Source organism: Myxine glutinosa, chromosome 11, assembly GCF_964187855.1.
Source record: "Myxine glutinosa chromosome 11, kmMyxGlut1.1, whole genome shotgun sequence".
NCBI lineage: Eukaryota > Metazoa > Chordata > Myxini > Myxiniformes > Myxinidae > Myxine > Myxine glutinosa.
The window spans coordinates 62,029,658-62,048,922 of record NC_136271.1 but is presented as its reverse complement, the minus strand read 5'-3'; the positions used below and the strand labels follow the sequence as shown (position 1 = coordinate 62,048,922).

General features: G+C 44.2%; 1 protein-coding gene across 2 annotated transcripts in view; it reads left to right on the top strand.

Annotated features, from left to right (window-relative positions):
• Positions 1 to 10,097: 10,097 nt before the first annotated feature.
• LOC137436719 (choline/ethanolamine transporter flvcr2a-like) overlaps positions 10,098 to 19,265 on the top strand; it is an 86,034-nt gene continuing 76,866 nt past the window's right edge. Inside the window, exon 1 of one of the 2 annotated variants that reach the window (XM_068130747.2) lies at positions 10,098 to 10,727. In XM_068130747.2, the coding sequence (XP_067986848.2) occupies positions 10,218 to 10,727 (510 nt within the window). In that variant the 5' untranslated portion in view covers positions 10,098 to 10,217. The remainder of the gene's footprint in view (positions 10,728 to 19,265) is intronic. The other variant, XM_068130746.2, reaches the window with a different exon arrangement.

Sequence of the window (19,265 nt, the reverse complement as noted above, 5' to 3'; positions counted from 1 at the left end):
GTCTTGAGAACTGAACCCTTGGTGTCATGTCATTTTAACCCAGCCGTTGTGTCCTTTTCCTCAATTGATTTAGCGTAGCGCGACTCGGCCAACGTTCGAGTATAATCGGGTAAACGTGCAGACGCGGTCATACCAAACCGCTCGGTAAACCAACATCCACAACCGCGTCTGTAACAATATATATATATACATACACACATATGGGTGGACTTTTTGCATAGTAAGCTCTTAATGCCAGTTTAAGAACCACTGGCCTTGAGGTATGCACACTCGCCTTTAAGCAGTCTAGTCTAGGCCCACGGGTGAATGTTTAGCTGGGTATCGGTCTTCTAGCATTATTTGTTTTGTTGATTTCTTTCTTGGAATTGACAAAAGAAGATAAGCTTTGGGGTCGTATAAACATCCTGTAGTATTTAAGAAGTCAGAACAGATAAGCATGATGATAATATACAGTTATATAACATCATGCTTATCTGCTTTGCCAACACTAGTCCATACCATTATTGTATTATAGGCCTACCTTTGCTCATACAACGTGATATCCATTATTCACAAGAACAGCCATATCACTGATCCACCCGGACTTCAATTAGTTGTAGGCATCTAAAGTTTTCCATATCTTCACGTCTGCCAGGGTGTAAAGACTTTTTGTAAACACAAATAATTCATTCTTTTATTCATGTAATATCTTGTTGATATTTCCCTGAAAATGACAATCGCAAATAGCAAATAACATCAATCCTTGAAACATTACCATAATTTTATCAATCTCTTCCGTTGTCAGGAAACGTGTATTATCACCCTCATACTTAACATTCATTTCTCTTATTACCCTCGCCAGAGGGGAGAGTATTGCATTTGAGTCAGTTTGTTTGTCTGTTGCTTTCCAGAAAAGATTCCGGCAAGTATGTTGGTTGGTTGGTTTGTCTGTCTGTCTGTCTGTCTGTTCATCTGTTTGTGCACAGTACTACGTCTACATCATTGCACATAGAATCGACATACGTTACACACATATTTGTCTTGCCCTGGAATAGACTGTGCCCAATTTTTAACTCTCTCGGCCCAAGGCCTCCATTAAAACAAAAAAAAATAACCACCTTTAGAGGCCATTTTTGACGTCATATTGACCTCCATTATGACATCATAATTCGATAATTTGACAAGTACAAAACTTCATCCAATCAAGATGCAATTTCTTGAGCGCCATGTCGGCATAAACTGGTGGAGGACAAAAAAATAATGATGACGTCATCGGTCACGTGGTTCGGCCGCCATCTTGGAAAAACCGAAAAACTTTGCACATCTATATCTCCGAAAGTGCTGAATAGGAAAAATTGAGACATGGCTCATTGTAAAGAACTCTCCTTGGGGAATAAAATATGTTAATGATGATGTCATAGGTGCCTCCATTATGACGTCATAATTTGACAAGCACAAAACTTCATCCGATCAAGGTGAAATTTCTTGAGCATAATCTAGTTGCCCTGGAATAGACTGTGCCCAATGTTTAACTCTCTAGGCCCAAGGCCTCCATTATGATGTCATAATTCGACAAGTACAAAACTTCATCCAATCAAGATGCAATTTCTTGAGCGCCATGTCGGCATAAACTGGTTGAGAAAAAAAAAAAGATGTCGTCATCGGTCACGTGGTTCGGCCTCCATCTTGGAAAAACCGAAAAAATTGCACCTCTATATCTCCGAAACTGCTGAATGGGAAAAATTGAGACATAGCTCATTGTAAAGAACTCTCCTTGGGGAATAAAATATGTTAATGATGATGTCATAGGTGCCTCCATTATGACATCATTATTCGACAAGTACAAAACTTCATCCCATCAAAATGAAATTTATTGAGCATAATCTAGGAATAAACAAGCGTTACGCCTAGGTCCCCCATCGGTGAAGTGATGTGAGTTGACAAAGTGGAAGACGCAAGGCGGCCATCTTGGATTTTGACGTGGCGACCCAATTTTCAACATCTTTCTTCCTTATGCGTAGATACACCCACACACCAGATTAGAAGTTAGTAGTTCGTTTATTTTTCAAGATATTTCGCTCACAAGGTTCAGACATACATGGCGGTGGCCATCTTGGATTTTGACGTGGTGACCCAAGTTTCAATAGCGTTCTTCCTTATCCCTAGATACACCCACCCACCAGATTAGAAGTTGGTACTTCGCTTATTTTTCAAGATATTCCGCTCACAAGGTTCAGACATACATGGCGTCAGACATACATGGCAGTGGCCATCTTGGATTTTGACGTGGGTTGCACCCACACACCAAATTAGAGTTCGGTCCTTCGCTTACGCACGCACGCACGGACGGACGGACGGACACACGGACGGAGGGGAAAACCATAGTCCCCCTTTCGCTCCACGGTGCGACGGGGGGACAGTTAGTTCTCGAAAACAAATAATGATGACGTCATCGGTCACGTGGTTCGGCCGCCATATTTTTAATTCCGGCAAGTCCTCGGTCTCTGCCCGATTTCTTGTCTGTTTGTTTGTCTGTTTTTGTCCGCACAGAATAAATATGATTTTCTCTGCAACCGTTGGTCCGATTGACAGGAGATTTTCACCATAGGTGCAACTCGACCTGTATAATTTTTTTTAAAGATAATTATGACGTCATAGGTAACGTGGTTCAGCCTCCAAATCGAAAAACTTTGCACCTCCATATCCCGGAAAGCGCTGAATATAAAAAATTGAGACATAGCTCATTGTAATGAACTCTCCCTGGGGAATAAATATGTTAATGATGATGTCATAGGGGCCTCCATTATGATGTCATAATTCGACAAGTACAAAACTTCATCCAATAAAGATGAAATTTCTTGAGTGCCATGTCGGCATAAACTGGTGGAGAAAAAAATTATAATGAAGACGTCATCGGTCACGTGGTTCAGCCGCCATATTTGTTTTAACACAAAAGCCTTAAAAAACAATGAAAATACATCCTGGCGAGGGTTTGCAATCTCCGATTGCTCTTTTTCTTGTTAACCTTGTAAAGTAATTCATTTTTGGTGTAATTTTGAAAGAGTTATGTTCCTCCTTATATATTTTTATTTTCATTAATTAAAAGATAATCACAGAATATACATTGTTTATAGGATTTTGACTGTGTTTAATCCTACTCTATCACAAGCAGGACAAGTCTCAAATTTATCGTATGGAGTATCAGGGAATTCAAGAGGCTCAACATCTGCTATACCGTTTATATTCATGATATTTATATCGTAAAACTTTGCTTGAACTAAAATTCATTTTCACTATAATCGGCGCTTTCATAATCATCATCATATATAAAACTACTTTCATAACTATCGTTTGAACACAAACTCAGTATCATAACTGTCTTCTGCTCCAATAGAGATACTATCATCACGACCATAATCCCCAAAATCTTTGGTTGTACAATGGCTCGTATATAATTCGTCGAAAAAACATTGCCGTCTATATCCATATACTTTTTTTCATTGGAGATGAGACATGATCAAATCTTTATAGGATCTATGAATGAATTTCTTTAACTTAATACTTTATGAAAAGTTATATTTTAAAATGTATTTGCTATGATCTCAACTTTAATACTATATAAATACAAAAAAAATTTTTATCGACTCTAAAAGGGCAAAGCCAGCACCACGCAGTGGAGTAGGGATGTAAAGGAGCTTCTGACATGCTATTTGGGATTGGGAATAAAGACGAGTGATAGTGAGACTGAGATGAGCAAAGCGAGTTGAACTATTGCGAGTTTTTGGGACCGGTCCCAAATAGCACGTTAGAAGCTCCTTCACGTCCCTACTGTCCTCCATTGGGACTGACCAGATTCCGAGGAGTTCCCTCAGGTCGCCGCGGTCCTTTACACGAGCAGCACCCTCCAGCCCTGGCAGCCTACTCCTTCACCCTTGTGCTGGCCTAATCTGGTTTTCCCTCTCTTCTTCCTTCTTTGTTCCCTCTTTCTTTATGTATAGGAATAGATTTTCGATCGTTATAACCTATAAATAAAGCCGGTTTGATTGAATGAATGATTGGCTTGGTGTGCTTAAGGCCTTAACAAAAAGTTCATATAAAGGGGCACCAATTTGATTCGTACAGCTACATGAAGTAGTAAATGTATTTCATTTGCCAGATGTAAGACGCCCCTTTATATGAACTTTTCTAGAGCATTACTTGGTGCCTCCGAAGAACACATTGGTAGTCCTTTGCTATTGTTTGGCATTTTCTACCAGCTATGGAATTCCCCTTATTTTCTATACTTTGCCACATGGCACACATTGGCACATACCATGTATAAAGGGGTCGTTTCTATGCCCCTGGCATTTTTCCCCAATAATATTGTAGAAAATTGCTGGTGGTCAGAATTGGTATTTCTGTGCCCTGTGCTACTGAAGAGAGCTCCTTTCAAACTTTTTCACTTCGCGAAATGAGCAGGAAACCCCATGGTGATTCAAGGAATCCACCAAATACTTGGACTGGAAGAGATGGTGCATTTTGGCACCCAAACCGATTTGCAGTGGGGCCAGAAGGATACGAGGGCATGCTGCCTGCATGATTGGTTGGCCGACTGAAGCAATTTTGCTCCTTAATTGCATCTTTTCCACAGAATAGTATTGTCAACAACTGCTGCAGAGATGGTGGCAAGAACTCCAGTGCTGTTTCTGTTGATAGATTTTTTCCCTTTCTTTATTGTATTTCTTATTTATAAGGTAGAGATAGACCGCCCCCTAAAAATAATGTTCCGCGAAGTAGATTTTGGTAGATTTTAAAATGTATATTCAGAGATGCCTAAGGAATCAGAAAAAACAGGTTTGAAAACTATTGCTATTTGTTTTCGGTAAGTCCACAGGCTGCCCGGACTAGTTTGTGTGCATATGAGTGAGTTAGCTCGATGTGTACACATCTACCTTGAGGAATGTACTCGTTTACCCACGTATCGAATGCGTCTTAGCCGGATCTTCAACATTTAAGGTGAACTTATGTTCTTTAATGTGAAGAGTTTGGGACAATTATTTTAGATTTAGAAAGTACTTGCTTGTGGTACATATTAATGTTCATATTAATATGCTTGTGGTACATATGCTTGTGGTACATATTAATGTACATATTAATGTTCAATGGCAGTCTGCAGCCTCCTCACTCTCTGAAGCCCTGGACAAAATCACAGACTAGTCAAACAAGTGGAACATGTCTTTCAATCCTGACAAATCTCACACTCTTACTATGTCTCTCCGAAAAGATCGACTGGACAACCCTCCCATCTACTTTCTCAACAATCCTCTCCAAGAAGTTCTGTCACTCAAGCTTTTGGGTCTCACTATCTGCCATGATCTTTCTTGGGAAAACCACATTTCCAAGCTGGCCTGCAAAGCCAGTCGCCGACTGGGCATCCTCCGTCGTGCGAAGTCCTTCCTAGGCACACCTGAGCTCCTCACCACATACAAGGCTTTCATCTGCAGCTCAATGGAATACTGTTCCCCCCTATGGGCTGGTGCTCCTGCCTCACACCTAGCTCGGCTTCACGCTGTTGAAACCAAAGCTTTCAGAATCATTGGAATCTCCCGCGATGAAGCTATCTCTGAGGGCCTTTCACTCACTCACCGCAGGCAGGTAGGTGGTCTTTCTGTCTTCTACCGACTCCTCTCCGGCCTTGATCCCCCAGCTCTCTCTGTGCTCTGTCCCCCAAATATTCCTACAGGTCGCACAAGATCTGCCAGCAAGCCTCTGATGGTTAAACTGCCAAAATCTCAACTCTCTGCTCACCTTCACTCCTTCATTCCTCTTTTCTCCCGCCTCTGGAACAAACTCCCACACTCCCTTGAATCCAACTCCTCCCTCCAGGTCTTTAAAACAGCTGTTCACCACCATCTCTTATCTTCCCCCATCCAAAACCTTGATCTTTTCTACCCCCGCTAATTCACCCCAGATCCACCTTGTTTGAAATTCCAACTTCTTTCCTGGAAGTCCTGGCAGTGTCCATATGTTTTATACCTCTCCCACCGCCCCCTTCCCATGCCCCCCCCCCCCCCAAAGCCCTCGCCCTCTCTCAGATCTCTCGATGTCTCCATGTCTCTCGGTCCCTGCTCTCAAATGTTGTGTTTGTGTCCTTCCCCCTCTCTCCCCATCTTGTCTACCGCTCCCGATGTTATATGTTTTATGTGTCGGTTTGTCTTTCTGTGTGATTAATGTTCGCTCTTTCACGAGCCTCGATCTTGTATACAACAAAAAAAAAAAAAAAAAAAAAAAAAATAGTGTTGTATTCTACAACAGCTGGCTATATGTGAGTTAAGAATTAGAACTGTAATTGTACCACAGGTAAGTCTGTTTTGTTACCTCCGCCCACCAAAGGAGGAAGGAGGTTATGTTTTCAACACTGTCTATCTGTTTGTCTGTGGTCTGTTATTTCTCGTTATTTCTTAAAATACATCATTTTCTCGAAAACTGTAACTTTTTATTTAAATGGGATTCCGGTGTGGTGTGTGTGTGTGTGTGTGTGTGTGTGTGTGTGTGTGTGTGTGTGTGTGTGTGTGTGTGTGTGTGTGTGTGCGCGAGTGTTTGTGCGCATGCATGAATATTTTGTGTATTATCGTACATTGCCGTCTATATCCGGTGCCGTTGGGAACTCAAATGGATCGTGGCATGTTAAGACTTGATGTGACGGTTGATAAGATCTGGTGATGACGTCACGGCTACGGTACATCTAAATTTGGCAATACACTGCTGCCTCCATGGTATCAAGACAGCTGTTCACCACCATCTCAGGTCATCCACCATCCACACTCATGATCTTTTCTACCTTCACAAACCATCACCAAACCCACCTCTTTCTGAGTTTCCAGTTTTTCCTTCCATTTCTGTAATTAAGAGTTTGCTGCTGTCTCCATCTTGTTCACCCCATGTGTCCTCCCCTTGCTTGCATTCTTCCTCATATCCCTTATCCTTCCAAATCTCCCTCTGTTTTAACCCTCAATCCTGCTGTTGGCATGTTACCCCACCCCTCTTCCTACTGTTCTTTACATTCCATTCCGTCCTGGTCAGTTCTGTGTTGTAGTTCTTCCATGAGCCTCGACTATGTACACAAAAAAGAATGTTCGGTGACAAAGTCCAGCTTGTACCGGGGTGGACCACGCTATAATGACAAATTTGCGAATTTAAAATTTTAAACGGAAATAAAGCAACAATGCATTTATCAAACTAGTATGACTCGGCGAGCTCCGCGCGCCTCACCACACGTCGTTTCAGAGGGACAGGCATCTTTAACCATTTTGGTGTATTTTGGGTCTTTTGGGTCTTCATGTTGTTTTGGGTCTTCAGGACCATTTGGGTCTTCAGAGTCTTTTGGATCCTCTGGGCCTTTTTAGGGTATTTTGGGTCTTTGGGGTGTTTTGGGTCTTTTGGGTCTGCTGAGTGTTTTCAGTCTTCAGGATGTTTTGGGTCTTCGGGGTGTTTTGGGTCTTTCGGCTCTTTTGGGTCTTTAAGAGTATTTTTGGTCTTCAGCGGTCTTGGTGGTCTTAAGGGTGTTGGGGTAATTAAAGGGTCATCAAAGGTCTGAGGGGTCTCAGCAGTCTAAACGTAATTAATAGGGTTAATTAAGAGGGTGTTAATTTTATTTTAAGAAGAAGAAGACGTTTGCGTCGCATATAAACAAACATACATAACGACATAACTACAAAACCATATACGTTTGCTCTATTATAATGAATCTGATATGATATGAATAAGGCTTACGATATAGTATCATCCCTTGAACACGATCAATGGACTCCCCAATATTCGCTGTGTTCACCGTTTGAATTACGCTGAGGTAATGTGGAGGCGTTTTGTGGATATGAATAATGTTTACGATATAGTGTCAGTATACCAGAGGTAAAATGTCAAGTGTACCCAATGGTAAAATGTCAGTGTACCCAGAGGTAAAATGTCAAGTGTACCCAATGGTAAAATGTCAAGTGTACCCCGAAGTGATGTGAACCGAGTCGGCAAGCACGATATGTTCCTGGGTGTCATGTCATCCACCGATTGCGTTTCACGTCACAACCAGTAAGGTCGAAAGAAAAAGAAGCGTATCCAGAGGTGTGGGAAAATAACGTTAGGTGGGAGACCAAAGCTGAAAATGCTGGAGACCAAAACTGAAATTGGAAAAACAATATACCTTATTTTACTCCAGGGGGTCCCAGGATTACCCACCCAACATTTCGTTGCGATCGGTTCAGCCGTTTTTGCGGTACCTGGGAACGGACGGACAGAGACAGACAGACGGACAATTGGTGAATTATAGTAAGATATTGTCATGAACCCGGGGGCCTATGACCACTCCCGTGAGGTCTGGAGGACCTCGCCTCAGTCTGATGGACCTGATCTCATTGCGAACTTGTAGTAAAGATTAGTAGAGTATCCTTCATGACCTCAATCGCCATAAGTGTCACGCATGCCCCACAATTAAAGATTTATAACCTTAGCCATTATCAGCCTTTTCACCGGGGTGCATTGCGACACATGCGAGTCCGGAGACCAAGGGTCGAACGAGTTCTACAAAAGACAGAGAAACTGGATAATAAATCTCTAAACTCAGGCATACATAAAGTTAGCCTGACGTTCTCAGCAACATGCGGAGAATGGAATGCACAGCAAAGGGGCATTCAGATTATGATTACATGACATTGATCATGCATGGCAATCCGGATACAGGTGAACAAACATCGCACCAAGCCCGAAGAGTCGAGGAAAGGTTGGCGTATGGCGTTATGATCCCATACATCGCATCCACAACAAGGTATAATTCAGTGTATGGAATAAACAAATAAATATTTGCATTTTAAAGCTTTTAACATTTGAACATTTATCTGCAATATCTTCAGAAATTCCACAAGGAGAAAGAGGGCTTCTTGCATTGGTGCCATTTGGTTGATTGAAGGATCTAACATGGCATGACGAAGCTTCTATTTGCGAAGAAGAAAGTGAGCAGTGAGGAGTTGTATTTTGTTGTCGCAGACTGAGCGCTTGTTGAGATTCGGTAAAGAGAGTGGGCAGTCGAGATCCTCGGGAACTGAGCAATGCAACCAGCGCTGAGACACTACGTGTGTGCACATATTAGGTGTGGGTTCACTTCAGGCGCAGCACCCAGTGTGATAATGAGGGAGGTTGCACCTGGCAGAAACTGTCACCACAACCACTATGAAGCAATTGGGCAAAACCCCAATGTGGGACACATCTGAGGAAAACTTTTGGATCATGAACCGCTCTTTAACAGCACACACTCACCACAAATTCCCCACCATGACTAGAGAACTCGGTCTACCAGCAGTCAGTCAACTGGGACTGCTCTTGCCACAGTACACCTCGACCGGCCTTCTTATAGTTTCCCAGCATCCTCATTGGTTTCCCCTCCACTTAGATCCAAGCAGTGAATGGGGCCTCGATGGTGGTGGACCAAAACCTTTGACAATTAACCAGCTCTCCCCCAACCCTTTCCTTTCACACCTCGGGCCACCCGATGTGTCTCTCTAGCCAGGTATCCAGGAGACAAAATCATTGTGGGTGGTATCTGCTCTCCCCCGAGTTTCCCCACCACATAATCAGCTGCGTCTGAAAGTGTTGATTTGATTAAATATATAATTGGGCGGTCCTCTCAGATTGGTTGACAAATTACGTGAAACGTTAACACCACAATTCTACTGTTGGAATAAAAAAGAACCACAAGTACAGTTGAGCTCAACACAGCACAATATGTATTAAAAAAAGATACATTGTTAATTCAAACTTGGCCAAATGTACCATGCGTAAGCTACTCCATGTGGAGGTTCTTTCACACCTCCAGCTCGATTCAGGTACGATATTAAAAGAAAGCTTAGCCTATCCACAATATTCGATAGAAATTAGGAGGCGATATATAGTGGGAACAATCACTGCAATCACTGCTTACCAAGCTGAAAAGAAAACAAACCGAAACCGCACGCTTCCTCAGGTATGCCGCCACCACAATGAGCCATGACCACGAAGCACCTGGAAAACAGAAGAGGAAGAAGCATTGGGTGGGCGTGTTCAACGCTTCTCGGTGGCATTACCTTGACTTGGATAAAGTCTCCATCGTCATAGTTATACAAGGAATACAAAGTTATGTATCGGTGCTGTGTGTTGATTTGAGGGGGGGGGGGGGGGGGGGGACTCTTCAGTTTGGATGTGACCAGTACAGCGGTACTGGAGCACCACGCGGTATGGAAGAGCCCGAGGCTCGCGAAAACCGAATCGCCACCATAACCCCGGACCCTGCAGATGCCGTCAGCGAAACCCGCGTGTACAGGCGCCGTTGGGGAATTCTGGCCCTTTTCTGCCTCCATTCCATGAGCAACTCATTCCAGTGGATCGAGTTTTCGATCCTGAATGACGTATTTACGCGGTTCTACCACGTCCAGACGTCGGACATCGACTGGTTGTCGATGACGTACATGTTCACGTACTTAATTCTGTTCGTGCCGGTGACTTGGATCCTCTCACATCGGGGCCTTCGATTTATGGCGCTCGTCGCCAACATCCTCAACTGTCTGGGAGCCTGGGTCAAGGCCTTGGGGGTTCGGCCCGACCTTTTCTGGGTCGCGGTGTTCGGGCAGACCCTGTGCGGCGTCGCTCAGGTTTTCATCCTGAGCATGCCCCCGTTAATTGCCGCCGTGTGGTTCGGCCCCACCGAGGTCTCCACCGCGTGTGCCATCGGCGTCTTTGGTAATCAGGTTTGTACCCGTGGAGAAGCTTCCATAAGTATGCTCGTTCGTGTATGGATCGTGAGGGTCTGTGAGGACCATTCATCGCTCACACTCTCGATAGGGTCAAAACACTATTCATTCAAATTAATTATTAACTCTGCCACCGAAGGTGAACTCAGGATATATTTTCACACCTGTCTGTTTGTATGTGAGAATGATAACTCAAAAAGTTATGGATGGATTTGGACGAAACTTGATGGACAGGTTTAGTGTATGGAAAGAACAAGCCGATTATGTTTTGGTTCGGTTCCAGATACAGATCCAGCTTGTCATTGGGATACAAAACGTAAACTGTTCATCCTGGCGGAGGTGTGTCCTCTCCCTAGTGCCATTCTCATTACCTCCGCCGCCAAAGGAGGATTAGTCAGGGCCCTTAGGGATATTTTGGAGCCGTTTGGTTCAAATTCTTCCAAAAGCACCAAATTTGGCTCAGATGTTGCCCATGCCATACTCTTTCGATTTTTGACGGGCGCCAAGACGGGCGCCCCCCCCCCCCCGGGGGCCCCATATTGGCGAAATACTAAATGGCCGCCACCCGGATGAGAGGAAAATCAGTTAAATAACCAAAAGGGTTGGAATCATGTATGATACCACTTTTCAGGGGTTTTCGAGGTCGAGGAATCCAATTATGATGTTATTTTGATGATTCGAGGTCAAGGTCAACCCTCAAGGTCATCTTAAAGGTCATTTTTGAGTCAAACATGTCGGTTTTTGAGTTTTTTGTCAAGATTTACGCGAGGTTCACCATTTTATGTTTCTGGGTTGGGTAATCGAACTCTGACCTTATTTTTGACAATTAAGGGAAATATTTACATGTCTATTTCCTAATTTTCAGGCATATGCAGTTCATCAGTCTAATTACAAAGGTACGGATTTTGATGTTTTATGAACTGTATGCCATATCCTTGTGTTTAATTTTTGTGCGATCATGATCCAGGTTCATGTATACATGATTGTATACGTCATAAATATGACGTCATAGGTCATGTGACCTGGCGGCCATATTGGATTTTATGAAAACCTTAAAAATGGATCCCTGCCTTCATTTTTCGATCGATTCATTTTGAACTTTGACCACTTATAGTACGCCATGTGATTGGACGCATATCCTAATTATGACGTCATAGGTCAGGTGACATGGCGGGATGGACCGGTATGGTCCCCGGATCATACCGCCCTTGGCGCCCGTCAAAAATCGAAAGAGTATGGCATGGGCAACATCTGCGCCAAATTTGATGCTTTTGGAAGAATTTGAACCAAAATATCCCTCAGGGCCCTGACTAGATGGAGGTTATATTTTCACCCCTCTCTTTCTGTTTGTTACTTGCCGGAATAGATTCCAGGAGGTATGTTGGTTGGTTGGTTTGTCTGTCAGTCTCTCTGCTTGTTTGTGCGCAGTACTACGTCTACATCGTTGCACCTTTCGCATCGCCATACTTTACACACATATTTGCCTTGCCCTGGAATAGACTGTGCCCAATTTTTAACTCTCTAGGCCCAAGGTCAAGCTCAAGGTCACCCAAAACGTGAAATCAGGGGGTCGAGTTTTCATTTAAAATGTATTTCAAACCACTATAACTCTAAAAGTACAAGAGATATGCATACGCTTACTGTTACTGACATACAGGAAGTCACATACGACATTTCATTTGGCACCATGACCTTTGACCTTGAGTGACCTTGAAAGGTCAAACTCAAGGTCAAAAATTCTTTTTTTTACTAATAACTGTCAAACATTATCCGATTACCTTCTAACCAACACCCCTGAAAAAAGTACATTCCGGCAAGTCCTCGGTCTCTGACCGATTTCTAGTTTGTTTGTTTGTTTGTGGACAAAATATCTCAAAAAGTTGTGGACAGATCTGGACGAAATTTGGCAGAGATGTAGCGTATGTGACAAGGACGAAATGATTAGATTTTGGTGAAGATCCGGATGCGGATCCGGCTACGAGAATTTTTTAAGTGATTCTTCACCATTGGGAGATAGGGCCAAAAACTACACATTGCGGAATATCTCAAAATTTATGGAAGGATTTGGACGAAACTTGTTGGACAGGTTGTGTGTGACAAGGAAGAATAGATTCAATTTTTGTGAAGACCCGGATTTGGATCCAGCTCGAAGAATTTTAAAAGTGATTCTTCCTCATTGAGTGATATGGCCAACAAGGCGGAAGTATGCTCCCTACTGAGTGCCGTTCTAGTTTTAAATGCTTCCAACTATTCACATAAAGTGAGGTTACCATGTGATCCTCTAGTCGACGAAACGATATTTTCATGGCATCTATGCGAGACAACCTCAATAGAGGTCTTTGAATAACCTCTTACATGGTTAGAATACGAGTTCCCTGACCAGGAACTTCGACGCTATTAGGCCCATCGAAGCCTGCACAATGGTTGCCAACATATGGTGGTTTGTCCGTGCTCTATCCTTATTAAATGCTGAGCATCAAGCAAGGAAGCAGCACATAACATATTGACCACTTTATTTTGGTTCAACCATCGACCTCCCAGATTCAGAGCGGACGCTCTAACAGATACACCAAAGAAGCTGGTTTCCCCTTCGTGCAGGACTTTATTTTCAATCTCAAGGTTTTCACAAATGGGAGAGCACAATCCCCCATTTGCCCACTCCCGATTCCTCCCCACCTGAACCCTCCCCCCCCCTCCCCAACCAATCCTCCACATCTCTCCAATTCAGCATGTCCCTCCTCATGTACCTGATGGCGCTATGTCCTTCAGTATGTTCAATGTACTGCTTTGAACGCTAAAGTCCGATTCAATCCAGATCTTATTTGTAGACAATTAAGGACTGCTCTCCCCATTTAATTGCTCTATGCATTGACCGTTGAAGTTCGCGTCTAACTTCAAAACAACTCTTACTTGGGGTAATCCGCACATTTGAGTGGTAAAACTGCACAGCAACCTGTGATGAGAGAGCTTTGTTGGGGGGATATGTTTGTTGAATTAATACCAGGTGGGGTTGACTAAGCCCGTCATCCTTCCGAGGTCGGCGAAACGAGTACGAGGGTACTGGGTCCTCACTCTCAAGGAGGCTGGTGGCAGGATTTGCACTCCGGCCGCCGTAAAAACACCTCATTCCGTAGCACAGTGGTGTGTGTCGGGATGGTGCTGAGGAGTCATTCTAGGATGCAGCGATGTGCTGATCCAGCGTACGCTCCCATATATATTGTTACGGATCTGGGGTCGGCGCTCCCCTTACCAAGGGGGGGGGGGGCAATCCCCTTGTCTTCTACACTGGCCGATTCCCCCAGTCCTGGAAGTATGAGGTCACGCCCGGTCAGCGCTGAATAGGATATTAGGCCTATCCGTCCTATGACCTAAGTACCAGCGCCTTCCGGTACGCAAGGAAATACTCCCGCCAGGACCGCGGTGTAATTAATGGATTACGCCGAGCGAAGCGAACCGCGGAATCCGAGCCGTTAACAAGGACTAAACCCAATTTATAAAGCATTGGCCGAAATAGCGACACAGGAACTCAATCGGGAAATCACTAAAGCGGTCGGATGAGAAAGGAAACCAAAGTAAAGGGAGAACAGATATTTATTAATTACTATTTACACAAAACCCAAAGAAGAAGATGAAACGAAGGTCATTTACAGAAGGAGCAGAAGACACAGTGCAATTCTTAACTTATACAGGCTGACTTACTCCCAGGGACAATACAGACAGAACGAACTCACGTACACGAAAGGGGAATTCTCAGGCAGGAATGAATGGAGGGATGAGAAGGTGGGACCACAGGGCTGGAGGGATGAGGTTCAATTCCGTACAGGACGGCAGGGCTGGACGCGATCGGTCGCCGACTCTCCGCACTCGCGTCCACACAGCAAGGTTGCTCGAAGCAGCACGTCAGGGCTGCACGCGGCTGGGGCTGTTTGAAGCAGCGTCTCTCCTCTCTCTCGTACCTCTCTCTCAAGCGCCTTCCTCCCCAGAACTCAACTCGGTCAAGCACCTCCCTCCACAGAACTCTCAATTCGTGCTCCCTCACTCATCTGCATAAGCAGTCCCTCACTCATCCTTTTATTGCCCTCCCCGAAATCAAGCCACGGGCTACGAGGGTACGCCTACCGGGTAGCTCACCGCGGTGCTGATTGGTGGTTAGGGCTGGCTGACTCCACCTCTGGTGACGATGAGGTGCCACGCCCCCCTTCTTCTCTGAGATGAGCACATGGTAATGGCGTCTTGTGGGGAGATAGCAAACCACTCGCACCCTTTTGAAGGGAAAATGGGCCTACTCTTATTTGATTGATGCAACGTAGATTCATCTATTGGGAACATAGCCTTAACTGAAACACAGAATAATGAAATAACTACGATAGGGCCTATGGTTTGCTACGTGTTGCAAGGTGGACTAACTAAGGTGCGATTATTTCAATTAACAGCCAATTAAGGGGAAATGTACACAGGGGTTATTTATAAGGAAATTTAATACTAAATTTCATGTGAAGGTTCTAAAAACCGTAACAATATGTTTGTTGTCGGAATTGATTGTCTCACGAATGCAGCTGGATTTACCTCCTTTATCTTTCCATGGTTAGCGCAGATTGTATGGATTCCCTCCATGGGTTGAGCAAGCAAATCTGCTGGTGAGATTACCACCTCATACCCCTTTCCCATTCCCCACCTTTCCAACTCATCTGCTGAGGGGATGGGGCGGGGGAGGATCCACTCCACACTAATGACAGCCCGTGTGCCCGAAACACATTTGTGGATCGATTGGGGGCGTGGAGAGTTGGGAGGGGGAGAGTAGACTGGCATTCTAAAGCCAATGTAGGCTGACTAATACTGTTGGTATCATAATAGCAGCTGACACTGCTTATAGCAGTGAGTGCTTTTGCCTTTCATAGACCACAACAAAAACCTAAATTTGAATTTCAACTGTAAAAGCGGAATTAACAATTCAACCGTAATAACTTGTCTATTATACAATAAAACTGATTTTGGATATTTATTTATGCTTCAAAAACTAAAATCTACTCGACTAAATCCAACCAAATTTTGCACGTTGTCGAAGGGTAACCCAAGTATGGTTTATGTCTGGGTAGCATATCTGGGGTCGGGGGTTCAGGGTGGGGGGAAGACTCCAAATCTCTCTCTGCAAATATGTACCATATAGCGCCACCCAGTGTTATCCAGTCTTACAAATCATATTATTATACAAAGAAAGTTTAATGATACACAATACATGATGTTTAAATCTGAGTGAGAAGAATTTGAAATTGTAAAAACGTTTCATTTCACTCATTTTAAATGAAGGTTCAAACGAGATCACCCAACACTTCACAACAAAGCGGGAGTGGTTTTGCTCACGTCATATTTATAAGCAGCAATGATGGTTAATGAAGGCGATGTTGGCCGACTTCCAAAGCTTTTGAGAGGAGACCCAGGAGATCTATGGTAGGAGACCCAGGAGATCTATGGTAGGAGACCCAGGAGATCTATGGTAGGAGACCCAGGAGATCTATGGTAGGAGACCCAGGAGATCTATGGTAGGAGACCCAGGAGAACTGAGAGAGAGAGAGAGAGAGAGAGAGAGAGAGAGAGAGAGAGAGAGAGAGAGAGAGAGAGAGAAGAGAGAAGAGAGAAGAGAAGAGAGAAGAAAGCCTGACTGGAGTTTTCCAAAACACACCAGAACAAGCCAAAATCCATGTGGGAGAATGTCCCATGGACAGGTGAGACCAAATTAGAGCTTTTTGGTAAAGCACATCATCTCTATATTTACAGAAAACAAAATGAAGCCTTCAAAGAAATGAACACCTTCCCTACAGTCAAACATGGAGGAGGTTCATTGATGTTTTGGGGTTGCTGTGCTGCCTCTGGCACTGGGTGCCTTGACTGTGTGCATGGCATCATGAAATCAGGAGATTAGCAAGGCGTTTTGGAGAGCAATGTTCAACCCAGTGTCGGAAAGCTGGGTCTCCCTCGAAGGCCATGGATCTTGCAGCAGGACAATGATCCCAAAAACACTTCAAAAAGCATCCAGGAATGGTTCAAGACAAAATGCTGGATTGTTCTGATGTGGCCAGCAACGAGTCCAGATCTAAATCCCATTGAACACCTGTGGGGAGATCTGAAAACAGAAGTTGGGAGAAGGCATCCTTCAAATCTGGGAGAAATGGAGCAGTTTGCACAAGAAGAGTGGGTCAAACTGCCAGTGGAGAGGTGGAGGAAGCTCATTCATGGCTATAGGAAGCACTTGACTGCAGTTATTTTGTCCAAAGGCTGTGCTACCAAATATTAAGTATTGGTTGTCAATAATTTTGTCAATGCCATTTCTTTTTATTCTCTGATTTAAAAGGGCATATTAATTTCTGAATCAAAAACAAAGGTTCTGTAATATTAACAGTGAAACAAAGAATTGTGGGGCCAAATACTTTTGACAATTTAAACTTATTTTTGGAGAAAATTATTTGAAATTGAAAGTTATTGAGTTATTTGAAAAAAGTGTGAGGATGCCGATATCTTTGGCCACGACTATATATATTTTCAGTATAAAAATGGTTTTCTTTGCAACCACTTGTCCGATCGATGCGAAACTTTAAATATAGGAGGGACTCCCCATGAATAATATTTTATCACTAACTCTGATGTCACAGGTCACATGGTATAGCAGCCATATTGGATTAAAGGAAAACATTTGGAGATAATTTTCTTCTTAACCGCTCAACAACAAAAAATTGAAACGTGGCATATGCCACCAACAACATGGAGTATATACTATATAGGGTGATAGCGATGATGTCATTGGTGAAGTGGTATTCCAGACATAATTGGCTGAATTGAAATCTTTATCTGAAAAATCTGAAACTTCATGTATCTGATCTATAACCCGATGTGAGGGAAGCATTAACTTTGTGACGTTGATAACCCATGCTAAGAAACTATGTGAGGGTGCATGGATCATATGGGTATATGAGCCATAATAGCAGTGGGCCATAATTGTAGCGTGGTCAGTTAACGATGAACAGCTGCTGGCTTATATTACTCCATTACACTAGTGTTGGCTTTGTTAGTTTAGCCTGGTGTTGGCTTAGCGGTTAGGGTGCTGGCTTGGTATCCAAGGATCCTGGGTTCGAATCCCGGTCGATCGCTGAATTAACGCCAGGGGGGTTGACTCAGCCTGTCATCCTTCCGAGGTCGGCAAATTGAGTACCAGCTTGCTGGGATGAATGATCACGGTGTCTACCCCGATTTAGAATAGGTACACCATATCACTGCACATCATAAGAGCGTGACCAAGGGTTGGCGTCAGGAAGGGCATCCGGCAATAAAAAAAAACTGCCTCAAACAGGGAACCATGATTGTCATGGGGCTCGCAAGGCTAACCCCCGCTCTTGCCGGGAAAATGGCCTGAAAACGATCATTCATTCATTCATATTCACTAGTGATCAATTATGCTAGCTTATATTCAGGGTGGCGCACGAGGAGAGATTATGTACTCTACAAGTTATTTAGGCCCCTTGAGACGATAAACCCCTAAGACCTTACAGACCCCGTTAGAACTATGAGACCTCTAACACCCTACAGACCCCTTTTTAATATTGTAACGGATTTGAGAATCCTGTAATTTTTGTAAATACCACCCTTTGTAAATGTCATGATCTGTGTAAATACCTCCATAATTGTAAAGGTCAAATGTCGCCCCCCTTAGTTAATTCATCGCATACACCTAGCCAATCTTAGAACCTCTAAATAGGTATTCCCTTATTATGTGTTCCAGTTTAAGGCTCTGTTGCCCAGTAATTGACACTCCATTGCACCGAATCAAATAAGGATAGCTCCCCTTCAATAATTACATTTCCCAGCCAAACTCTCCCTCTCTGGGTAAAGCAGCTTGACAAGCGTGGGGTGCGCGCCCTCTCAACTGGCCTGGGTTTGGAAGCGGCATTCGCTGCTATGGTGAATATGTGCTCCGTGCTCTGTTTGGACAGGAATGGCGGGGTCGCCGAAAAGAGACAAGCCCAGGCGCGCCACGAGGGGCGGGGCTGTTCAGCCCCATGCCCAAATAAGGATACAAGCCCAGGGCGCGCCACGAGGGGCGGGGCTGTTCAGCCCCATGCCCAAATAAGGATACAAGCCCGTGGCTCGCCACGAGGGGCGCGCTGTTCGGCTCCATGCCCAAATAAGGATACAAGACCATGGCATTGCCATATAAGGTGACAACTCAGAGCACGGGGGGGGGGGGGGGGACCCAAAACGGCTGAGGGCGTGTCACACCCCCGCTTGAGAGAAACCAGAGGAGATACCAGGGGACACGAGAGAGAACGTGCTGCTGAACTGGTATGAGGAAAGGACATACGAGAAGAGAACGTGCTGCTGAACGGGTACGAGAGCTGGGTGCATGTTGAAGGAGCTGGGTTCGAGGCTGGAGAGGAGAATCCCAGCACTACCGACAGAGAGAGAGAGTCGTGGGTCGGGACACAACCTCGCTGGAGGAACGAACCTCCTGCCATCCCTATCATCATTCCCCGTGTAAGTCTGATT